The following is a 12,802-nucleotide window of genomic DNA, read 5'->3' as shown; positions in this document are numbered from 1 at the left end:
TTTCATTTTAAGGAGTCTCACCATGATGGTGTTTAGTGCTTGTATGAATGACACTGCATCTGCACCTTCTGTAAATGCTATTGTTTAAAAGTTGCTTGTGATGGGCTTTGGCTCATCATGTGACTTTCTCATCATCACCTGCATTTGGTGGTTATCAGTGTATTTCAAAAGAACAAAACAGATTTCAGTACTTTAATAGGTTGGTATATTAAGATTATATCAGTTAAAGAAATTACGGTATTTAACTGTAAATTTAAGTTAAAACCGTAAAACCTAAAACGTTGCTACTGTATTTTATACGGTAGAATTCTGGCAACCACAGCTGCCAGTATTTTACCGTGAATTTGACAGATTTTTTTTTACAGTGTGCCAAGTATAACCGGACAAATGATGTAGAATGAAGCAATTATGTGGCACAAAAAGAAGCTACAAAACAGAAGCCAATTGCATTGTCAGTGGAAATGTACATATACTGCCTTTCAAAAGTTTGGGATCAGTAAGATTTTTAATGTATTTTATAAATGTTTCTTATGCTCATCAAGGCTGTATCTATTTGATCAAAAATACAGAAAAAAAATTTAATTTTGTGAAATATTATTTCAATTTGTATCTTGTCAGTGTGTGCACTTGCTTGGCCATTTGTAGTTGATAAACAGGAAAGTGGGTCCAGCTGAATTGAAATGATCATTTGTTAGATTGGTATAATGAAGGTTATTATACCGCGGCAGCGGTCGCGGCAGTCGTCGTGTGAAGCCCTCTTAGTGTGAAGACCAAAGAGTGTAAAGACCATCGACTCTACCGTGCGACTCCACCGGGCAGGGACACCGGCAAGGGATAGTAGTAGCTTTTTATTTAATTTTTTCATTGATATGTTTATTATTGAAATGTTGTTGTTATATGCATGTGTTAATTGTATTTAATTTCTTTATTTTCTTAAATATGTGGGTAGATAGTATTTATAGAGTTGTAACTTTTTAGTTTGTTACTTTTTCTTATTTGTAAGTCGCTTTGGACAAAAGCGTCTGCTAAATGACAAAAGTAAAGTAAGTAAAGTAAGTAATTTAAAATAACAGTTTTCTATTATAATATGCTTTAAAATATCATTTATTCCTATGAATAAATGTTGTTCTTTTAAATGTTTATTCATCAAAAAATCTAATAAAAAAGTATCACAGTTTCCATAAAAATATTAAGCCTACACAATAGTTTCAACACTGATAAATAAATAATCATATTAGCATGATTTCTGAAGGATCATGTGACACTGAAGACTAGAGTAATGATGCTGAAAATTCAGTGCTGCGTCACAAAAATAAATGATATTGTAAAGTATATTAAAATAGGAAACCAATATTAGAATTTGCAATAATATTCCACAATATTACTGTTTTTTTATTTTATCAAATAAATACAGCCTTGATGAGGATAAGAGACTCCATTAAAAACATAAAAAATGGTACTGATCCCAACCCTTTGAACAGCTGTGTGTGTGTGTAGTAATTTAATTCTTTTATTCAGCAAGAATGTGATAAATTGATCAAAAGCGATAGTAAAGATGTTTATATCTTGAACTTCTTGAATTATCTTTTAAAGAGATCTTTTGAAGAAATCTGAAAAAATAAAAAAATCACAAATATATTGCACAGCCCTTTGATAAATGTTGTAAACAATATTACTGTTTTACTGTATTTTTGATCAAATAAATGCAGCCTTGGTGAGTATACAAGACATTAACTCAATGGCAATGTAAAATAATCAGGATGCACCCATTGTGTCATGAAATGCATTTTTTTTTTGTACTCAAATGTAATTTAATTTTGTCATAACATGCTGCTTTTCTTGTCACATAATTTGTTTAGTCCACAAAATGAGTCAGGTTACATTTGGAGCGCGCTATGTTTTGCCCATGAACAACTGGAATAGTTAACACAAAAAAACAAATTTGCTGAAAATTTACTCACTCTCAGGTCATCCAGGTTATAGATGAGTTTGTTTCTTTTATCTGAACAGATTTGGAAAATCTTAGTATTACATCACTTGCTCACCATTTTATCCTCTACAGTGAATGGGTGCCGTCAAACAGTTGCTTCCGTTCCTATATCTATAATTTCGCTTTCTCCATCTTGTCTGAATCCGGAGAGAAATATGCACAGATCAAGCACTGTTACAAGCTAAAACAGTCCAAAATTGTTCTAAACAAATGTGTTGGTGGATTTTGATCTGAGAGGGCAAAAGAGGATAGACTTTTTCACAGGAAGAAGTGTTTTTATGGATTATGGACTGGTATGTGACCACAGAGACCCATTTATAAACATCTGTCCTTATTGAGAGACTGAGATTTGCAGATAGCGTGTCTCAAGACTGATCTCATAAAAGTACACAGGTGTGTGAGTCTGTCATCTGTTTAACACACAGCATGTTGCAGCTTCCACTCACAGATGAAACAAACACCCAGATGTGTCACAGTCAAATGCTTTAAACCAGACGTTACTCTCTGATGTGACTTCACTGATGATTAAGTGAAAGTTGCGCCATTCAAGTGTTAAAGAGAGAGTTCACCAAAAATGGATATTTTGTCTTCTTTTACTCACCTTGATTTTGTTTCTAACCTGTTTCTAACTTTGTTTGAAAGTCATTGGGCTCCAGAACATGCTTTATCTCAGCTGGCTTTTACTGTCTGAAGGCTAAAGAGTTTTTTCCTTTGCATTCAGCTGTTTTTCCCTTTACGTTTGCGAGTGTAAGGCAGGCTCAGGCTTGTGTGGACAAATAAAGGACACCTAATGTTGGTGCTTTTAACACTTTCGCTTTGAAAGAATCGGGTTCAATTAAAGAAGAAGAGAAGAGGTGATGATTTAGGAGCCTCATTAGATTTTGCGGTCACACGTACGCACACAAAAACAGTCATTTACAAACCACTGTGCAGACGCTCAGTGTCATCTTATATCTTCCTTTCTATGATGTTCTGCTTTGTATCTTCAACAAAGTATAAATGTCCCTGAATGGCATGAAAACAACACAAGCTGTGATTGGTAGCCAATTATGATTATTGAGCAGAATAAGGTGCAAACAGGAACAAATTAGTCAAAAAACTGACTGCACTTACACTTAAAAAAAGGTCATCACGGCTGCATTTATTTGATCAAAAATACAGTAAAAATTTTACAATTTAAAATAACTTTTCTCTATTTCAATTAGTGCTGTCAAACTATTAATCGCGATTAATCGCATCCAAAATACGTTTTTGTTTACATAACACATGTATGTGTACTGTGTTTATTAAAACTTTTTGAATTTGAAGATCAAGGTAAATTTAACTTAATTTGTCTTCTGGAAAATGTGTAAGTATCTTCTGTAGCTTCTGAAGGGCAGTACTAAATGAAAAAATATGATATTTAGGCAGAACAAGAAAACTCTTAATGCATGGTTTTTCCTTCTGGAGCATCAGTGAGCGTTTGAACCTTCTGTTATAGTTGCATATGAGTCCCTCAGTTGTTCTCAGTGTGAAAAGATGGATCTCAAAATCATGCAGTCATTGTTGTAAAGGGTTCAAATACACAAAAATGCTGGAAAACCAAAGAATTTGTGGGACCTGAAGGATTTTTCTGAAGAACAGCAGACAGTTTAACTGTTCAAGACAAACAAGGGACTCGTGAACAACTATAACTAAACAAAAAAAACACAGCTTTGGATCGTTCAGGTAACAACACAGTATTAAGAATCAAGTGTATGTAAACTTTTGAACGGGGTCATTTTTATAAATTCGACTCTTTTTTTCTCTTGTGGACTGTATGTAAACATCTTTTATGTGAAATATCTTATTCAGGTCAGTACTAAATAAACAATAACATGCATTTTGTATGATCCCTCTTATTTTGGTAAAATAATTAACATTTTGCAGATTCTGAAAGGTGTATGTAAAGGTTTGACTTCAACTGTGTGTGTGTGTGTGTGTGTGTATATATATATATATATGGGGCAGTCGTGGCCTAATGGATAGAGAGTTGTACTTGTAACCCGAAGGTCGTGGGTTCAAGTCTCAGGTCCGGCAGGGATTGTAGGTGGGGGGGGAGTGAATAACCAACACTCAATACCATGACTGAGGTGAGACCCTTGAGCAAGGCACCGAACCCCCAACTGCTCCTCAGCATTGGCTGCCCACTGCTCCGGGTGTATGTTCACTACTGTGTGTACACTTGGATGGGTTAAGTGCAGAGCACAAATTCCGAGTATGGGTCACCATACTTGGCCACACACCACTCCTCCCTTCCCTTCCCATATATATATATATATATATATTTATATATATATATATATATATATATATATATACCTGTTTACAGTGCCCTCCAAAAGTATTGGAACAGTAAGGCCAATTCCTTTATTTTTGCTGTAGACTGTAAACATTTGGGTTTGACACCGAAAGATGAATATGAGATGAATATTTCAGCTTTTATTTACAGATTTTCATCTGGATCTGATACACAACTTAGAAGATAGCACCTTTTGTTTGAACCCACCCATACTGCACTGCAGTTGATCAGCCGCTGATTCATTGACAGCAGTGAGCATCACTCACTCTATCAATTTGTGGTTTTTGGATAGGAACTGTGGATACTTTACTCATTCTTTTCCCAGAAGGCTGTGCTCTACTCATCCTTCATAGTGACTTCAGCATCCACACTGACACATCTCACGTTCTTGGGTTTATCCCACCCCAAATCTGCGGTGAATGTCACCCCCTCCATGTGTTTTATCACTTGTATTTTCTCACTCTTATATTCAAACCCACCAACTTTTCGTCCTCCAATTCATTCATGGACAGGTTCAGACGAAACCCCTGTTCCTTCTCATGTTGCTATCTACCTCCTCAGTTTTTAATTCCTTTTCCTGCTCAAAAGACCAGCTTATGTTGGTCAAGACTGGTTTATGCCGGTGAAGATGGTCAGTATTGGTGTTTTGCTGGTTGAAATATCCAGCATCTGAAATACAATGGTTGTTGTGTATGAAATCCTACAATAATGTGTGCAGTTCTTGGAAAGTAGAAAAATTAAGAAGCAGTTGAAAGTAAATTCATTCATGCTTTTTCCCCTATTTCTTTCAGCTCATGCCTTAATTTCTACCAAGAATTGGTTATTAAATATTTGCTTGCTGTCTTTAAGACTGCATTTAGACTCTGTTTTAATGCATAGATCTGATTTTTTTTTTTTTTTTTTTTACCATTTTCATTTTTTTTCCTCCCACCTGTTTACTTTCACACAACGTTTTGTATTCGATATCTGTGTTTACATCAATCTCCCACTTAAACTAGAATGATTCCATCTCTATACGTGTTTTGACATAGATGTCCAGATATTGGATGTATAAATTACTGTTAAACAGTTTGGGATCAGTAAGATTTTTTTTTTCTTTTCGTGTTATTAAAAGACTATCTTGAGGAAAAAAGCCTTTCTTGCTCATCAAGGCTAGATTTATTTGATCAAAAATACAGTAAAAGTAGCAACCTCATGAAATATTATTACAATTTAAAAGAACTGTTTTCCATTTTAAAATATTTAAAAATATAATTTATCCTTCAGAAATCATTCTAATATACTTATTTGGTGCTTAAGAAATATATTTTATTATTATTTTTATATTTTTTGTTATGTTGAAAACAGTTATTCTGCTTAATATTTTTGTGGAAACCATGATACATTTTCTTTTTCAGGATTCTTTGATGAATTGAAAGTTCAAAAGAACAGCATTTATTTGAAATATATATATATATATTTTTTGTAACAACATAAATGCATCTGCTGCCGCTTTTGATCAATTGAATGCATCCTTGCTGAATAAAAATGTTAATTAAAAAACCCAAACTTTTGAACCATTTTTGGGGAAATTAACCTATAAACTTGCCATCTCTTGCACCACTATTTGAGCTACAAGAGCTTTCAGTCCTTCTCAAACACTTCCCACCCACTCCTTTCTCAAATGTAAGACCGATCTTTCTGACGCTCATCACCAGCCACCTTCTCAATCCCTTTCCCCTCCCTTTACCTGAAGACTTCTCCTCTGATCTTTCCTCCATCTGACATCATACTCTGACATCACACTTTGCGTTTAACCATCCTGCTTCTTTTAATGGCTACTCACAGCTCTGTTTTAACCACTTCACCTCACTGAAATAGCCGTGGTTCAGTTCTCCAGGGAGCCGCCATCATCATCTCCCACTGAAATGGGAGAATCTTGTAACGCCGTGGGGGGCTGTGAATGCGTTCGAGTGCTGGGGAATCCCCGCAACCAGACAGCTGATGAGAGCTCTCGTGGTGGAACTTTTTAAATAAACATCCTTTACACTCAGTAAGCTTCTAAAACCAAGTGCCTGCGACTGAAGACCACCTACCAGATGCTCCATTATTTGCTCTCAAGACTGGAATATGAGCTTCAATGCCTCTAATCACTGCATTAAAGCTTCCTCTGAAGTATAATGCATGTAATTACTTTTATATTCATGCATAAGAACTCAAAGGAACTCATTTTAACAACTTCTCGCTGTTTCTACATGTTTTGCTAAGCTTAGTTGAATTATCACTAGGCTGCAACAAATGATTATTTTGATAATCGATTAATCTGACGATTATTAGAACGATTAATCGGCTAATCGTTGATTTTCACTGATTAATCAATAGACTTTGATTCATTATTCAGCTTTATGCAGTTAGTTAAAATATCAAGTTATGCATATTCTAACATAAAGGTCACTTCAGCTTTAGAAAGCATATTATGTAATTACAATTATTATACAATTAATTGGTAACACTTTACAATAAGGTTCATTAGTTAACATCAGTTAATATGAACTAAGAATGAACAATACTTCTTACAGCATTTATTAATCTTAGATAATGTTAATTTCAGCATTTATAAAAATCACAAGTTATGTTTTTTTAACATTGGTAAATGCACTGTGAACTAACATGAACAAACAATGAACAAATGTATTTTTATTAACCAACATTAACAAAGATTATTACATAAATGGAATAAATGTATTGTTCATTCATGCTAATTAATACATTAACAAATGACACCTTATTGTAAAGTGTTACCAATTCATTATACAAATAGATGTATTTGAAAACATCCACATTGTTGTAATCAGATGCATTTTTAACTGCTGCTTTCACACTGCTGTTAGTGTTTTGTGTGTGTGTGTGTGTGTGTTTATTTCGTTACTGAGAGGAAAGCGTGCAATATATATTTACATATTCATCCAAACGCCGCCCAGGTTCGGATTAATTTGCTCTGAAGCGCTGTGTGTGTCATCTTCTCTTGAATTGCATCCAGGGAGGCTGAACTACAGTCTTGCGCTACAGTACCACACTGGTCAAACCACAGTATTGTAGGCTCTTACATTAAGTCATATGAGATCAAATGACTACTCGACAACAAAAATATTTGTCTAAATTTTTTATTGTCGACGTTGTCGATAATGTTGACTAATCATAGCAGCCCTAATTATCACCAGTGTTTGCTAAGCTCACTGTACTTGTATTAATTAATAAACTTTTGTGTGTGACTTGCAGTGTTGTTATTACTAACTAAAACTAAAATTAAACCAAAATGATTATTTTATTTATTTATTTGCTATAAAAAATACAGCCAAAATAAAATATAAATATTAAATGATAAATATAAGCTTGAAAAACTTCATAAATGTTGCATGGCAACTAACGGAAATAAAATAATTTAAGCTGAAGTGCTCAAATTAAAGCTAAAACTGAAATAAAAGCAAATTAAAGTTAAATAGAAGAATTAAAGAAGAAAAAAACTAATTAAAATGAGAACCACAAAGCAAAATTACTAAAATGGCAACTAAAAAGTATATATAAATATGAAGTGAAAACGTAAGCTTAAACAACATAGAAAATTATAAATGTTGCCTTAGCAACTACAACCTGGATTCCGGAAATGTTGGGACATTTTTTAAATTTGAATAAAATGGAAACTAAAAGAATTTCAAGTTCTCAGTTTAAACTTTTGTTATGTTAAACTGAGAACTCAGTTCTCAGTTCTCAGTTTAAACTTTTGTTATGTTATCTATGTTCTATTGTGAATAAAATATTGGCTCATGTGATTTGAAATTCTTTTAGTTTCCATTTTTTTCTAATTTAAAAAATGTCCCAACATTTGGGATGTATTCGAAATGGTTTAAACTGAAGTGCTAAAATTACTAAAACTAAAACTGAAATAAAAAATAAATGAAAGCTAAATAGCTTAAAAAACTAATAGAAATTTGAAAAGCACATTGCAAAATTACTAAACTGCAAATAAAGTTAAAATAAAATGTAACATTAAAGTTAATTAAAAAATTCCTCTAATAGTACATAAATAAATAAAAAATGGTGTAGGATTTACCTTGAAATGATTTTCAATTAAAAATTGCTAGTAAATTTTACACAAAAAAAAATACAAAGAAACGAGTAACATTGATTTTAAATGTAAATTTTTTAAGTAAAAAGAGTATTTTCTTAACGTACCCCAATAAGCTTTTGTTCCATTTCAGTCGGTCACTCCAAAAATTTCTTAGACGAAATTGGGATCTCGCCAGAGAGACCTATCCACTTCGAGTGTAACTAAACGAGCCAATGGACATTGGCATGCGGTAATTCGTATGCAGTTGCCACTGATCACAGCGTGAATATAAGAGGCAGCAGGTGCACCGCATTAATTCATCCTTTCGCTTTGGAGCCGAGCAGTGGTGCATCACTACTGCTCTTTACTCCGGTGTTGCAAGAGAACAAGAGTGCGGGCATTACGGCGCAGCAGCGGTGGTCACGGTCTCACGGCAGAGAGAAAGATCGTCTTTGTGCAGACATCCACACCAGGAGTCTGCAGTGGCCAGCTCCCCTGCGTGCTTCAGTACTAAAAGAGCAATTTCTCTAAAAGAGCAACACTGGTGATCGCGTCTTTTTAAAGATGTCTTATCACCTGTGCGTTTCTGGGTTTGGTCGTTTTCTGGCGCCTCAGGACGGTTACGATTGCTGCCTCACGTGTCTGGGCATTCAGCACGCTGAGGAGGCATTCATGGATGGTTCATGTTCTTCTTGTGGGGACATGACCATCTAGGAGTTGCGTTATAGACTCCGCTATGTCAAACATCTGACCTCTGCTGCGATCCAGCATTCGTCCCAGCACCCGGGGAGGTACTGTGTCCGGTGGACTCAGAGGTGATTTGAGGATCACAGTGAGGGCTTCCCCAAGAGGAGTTCCTCACCCCTCAAACGCTCCGCAACCGGTGGGGTTGCCGTTGGAGCGGGCTGGGACCTCTGCAGAGCAGGGTACACCACCCGTTTCCTTCGGTGCTCCCCCTGACGACCAGATGTAGATCGCTGCATCGGAGGGCTCTCTCTCTGGGGATGACGACCCGGCTGCGTGTGGTAGCGTCGTCTGAGCCAGACCATAGAGATGACGGCTATGCTTTCCTGGGCCACTGAGAATGTCGGGCTCCACTGCATCCTGATCCTTGAAGCCACTCGTCGGTTGCATCCTGAAACCACTCGTCGAGGGTGGACGAGTGGTTTCTTGGTGGGGTTCTCGATGGTTCTCAGCACCCCCTTCCGGTGCCGTTCTTCCCGGAAGTGCATTAGGAGCTCACAAGATCGTGGAAGGCACCTTTCACTACCCGAAACAAATCTTGTAGCTCCTCCCCCCTCACCACCCTCGATGGTGGAGCCGCTTTGGGGTACGCGGACATCCCCTCGGTGGAGCGGTCTGTGGCCATGCAACTGTGTCCAACAGCCGCTATCACTCTGCGGGGTGATCTGTGTCTCCCCTCACGGGCCTGCAAGTATTCATCAGGCCTAACTGGCAGTGCTTACAGAGCTTGTGGGGAGGCGGCTTCTGCCCTCCACGCCATGGCGTTACTGCAGGTCCACCAGGCCAAAGCCCTGAAAGACCTGCTCGAGGGTGGTCACGACCTGGCGGTTCTACATGAGCTGCGTTCTACGACGGACCTCGCGCTGCGAGCGATGAAGGTGACTGCACAGTCTCTGGGACGTGCGATGTCCACACTAGTGGTCCAGGAGCGCCATCTCTGGCTGTGTCTAGCTGACATGAAGGAGCACGAGAAGGTACAGTTCCTGAATGACGGGTCCCCAACTGCGTTGGCATATCAATTGCGTTGAGTTGCTGGCAGTATGCCTTGCCTTGAGCCGCCCTCAGAGGGCGCCTTCGGGGCAAGAACGTTTTGGTCTGTATGGACAACACTGCGACCGTTGCGTATATCAACCAGCAAGGCGGTTTACGCTCCCGTCGCATGTCGCAACTCGCCCTCCACCTCCTCCTCTGGTGTCAGAAGCATCTGAGGTCCCTTCGTGCCATCCACATCCCAGGAGTGTTCAATCAGGCGGCCGACGAGCTGTCTCGAACGGCACTTCCTGGGCAGTGGAGACTCCATCCCCAGGTGGTCCAGCTGATTTGGAGTCGTTTCGGAGTTGCTCAGGTAGACCTGTTTGCATCTCCGGAAACCGCCCACTGCCAGTGGTTCTACTCCCTATCCGAGGCAACACTCGGCACGGATGCACTGGCACACAGCTGGCCCCAGGGCCTGCGCAAATATGCGTTCCCCCCAGTGAGCCTGCTAGCACAGACACTGTGCAAGATCAGGGAGGACGAGGGAGCAGGTCCTGTTAGTGGCTCCATGTTGGCCCAACAGTTGCGTGCTCACTCCACTAGGGGTGTCGCATCATCCTGGGTGCTGGCTCGTGGTGCCTCGCTAGCAGACATTTGTAGAGCTGCGGGTTGGGCGACTCCCAACTTGTTCGCTAGGTTTTATAGCCTACGTGTCGAACCGGTTTCCTCCTGTGTTCTCACCTCAAACGGGTAGTGGCACTGAGAGGCCCGGCTCAGAGTCGGCTTGCAGCGTTCTTACGCCTAATTCTCCAGAGAGTTCCTTAACCAGGCAAACCCTATCGAGTCCTCCAGCTCTCCGGCATCTGGATGTGGTGGAGTGTCCGGCACCAGGCTTTTCAGCCAATAAATTCTTGAAATCTGGTGTGGGGCTAGTGCTCATATGAGAGACCCTGCTGGGATCCCATATGTGTATTCTGCGGTATGCTTATTAGAGCCATGTTTCCCCTGGCAGACCACATTCTGCCATCTCTAATGATGCAGCCTAAGCCATCTCAGAGACTTCCATGTGCAATAGGACCCTACGGGGTTACTTCACATGTCTAAATGTCACTTAACCCCCTCTGGGAGGAGGTGACTCCGCAGTGTGCCTCTTCCAAGCGGAAGGGCACGCTTCTCAGTGTTATCCAAGTCCTACTGTTTGGGTTGCTCAAGGAACAACAGTAGTTGACCTTCTCTGTGTAGAGCCCGGTCCTATCGTCTGCCTTATAGGAAGGATTAGGAAGCCTACACAGGGCACTGGAAGGGGCAGCTCCTGTGGCGCTTTGATAGGGATCCCAATTTCGTCGGTCATTCGACGTGACTCGGGGTGACTGACTGAAAGGTAACGTCTCGGTTACGTATGTAACCCGTTTTTTTACAGTGTAAAATACTACTGGTTGTAGCTCATCCGATACTGTGTTACAGTCATTGTTTTCTAAATTTGTGTGCCTTGAGATGTCATATTTACATATTTAGCATGCAAACATAACATAAATACAACTACTGAGGCACTGACAGCACAACAGCAGCAGCGAATAAACACTGCCTGCAACCAGCAGCAGTAACCGCAGAGGTGTATTGTGGGATGGAGTCAGGGGTCATGTGTAATGACTGACACACCAGTGGCTCCTGAAACACAAAGAATGGAAGTGCATTATCAGGGTCATAAACCTGTAACACGACACTCTTTGCTTTCACACAGGCACAGAGGGTGTGTGTCTCGTAAAGAGCAGAGCATTAGCATTTACTATTAGTTGGTTGTCTTTTGTATGTTAAACAAATGTGGGTAGAAGGTTGTGATTCAATAGCGTTGGCATGGTTATGTCACATTTGATCTCTGTGACTACAGCATGTACTTGGAATTTGTTTTTCCAGTCATAAAGAAGACACCAATATTACCGTTGAACTGAATTCTGAATTTGTTTTTATGTTTCCAATGATTGAATGAGAGATTAATCTAATATATCTCTTTTTTCCCCCAGTGACATATTTGATGCCATGTTCCCGGTCACACACATCGCCGGGGAGACAGTAATCCAGCAAGGTACAGTATGGAAAACCATGAGTTTTATATCATACATGCAGCACATGTTTGCATCACTATATTAGTGAGGAAATCTCATAGACAATTTGTTCAACTAGTGAGTATTTTATTTTATTTTATTAATTATAATATTAATTACTGCTATAACTTATTTAATTTTTTGTAATTTTTCTATTTTAATTTTTTATTTAATTAAATTTTTTATTTATTTGTTCTATTTTACATTTTATTTATAATTTTGTTTTATTTTTAGTTTAGTTTAGTTTACCAAGCTACAGACTAACCCAAACCTAATTGTGATCCTGAAAGAAACTTAGCATTTTTAGTATTACAAAAAAAACTTTATTTTATTACTTTATTATTATTTTTATTTATTTATTTTTATACCTTTGAAGATGATCCACAAACATCTCTGATGGAAGGGTATCCAAAATTTAGCTAACTTCTGGGAAATCATTTTACAACAGTCTAAATGATCTACACTTCCGTTGTTCTGAATATTATACTATTTTGGAACAAAATGGCACATAAATGCAGGCTTATGTAGCTCAAGGTGTCTGTGTCATGTAAAGTACTTGTGTAGAGTATGTTTTTGGGCCTTAG

At 38.4% G+C, this 12,802-nt stretch overlaps 1 protein-coding gene across 1 annotated transcript in view; it reads left to right on the top strand.

The window, feature by feature from the left end:
• Window positions 1-12,802, top strand: part of LOC306868791 (cAMP-dependent protein kinase type I-beta regulatory subunit) — an 87,826-nt gene that overhangs the window by 40,057 nt on the left and 34,967 nt on the right. Inside the window, exon 4 of the mRNA XM_079415167.1 lies at window positions 12,138-12,199. Within this exon, the coding sequence (XP_079271293.1) occupies window positions 12,138-12,199 (62 nt within the window). The remainder of the gene's footprint in view (window positions 1-12,137; window positions 12,200-12,802) is intronic.

The sequence above is a fragment of the Barbus barbus genome, assembly GCF_936440315.1.
Source record: "Barbus barbus genome assembly, chromosome: 4".
NCBI classification, from domain to species: domain Eukaryota; kingdom Metazoa; phylum Chordata; class Actinopteri; order Cypriniformes; family Cyprinidae; genus Barbus; species Barbus barbus.
The sequence above is the reverse complement of the archived record's forward strand: the minus strand, read 5'-3'. Positions and strand labels throughout refer to the sequence as shown.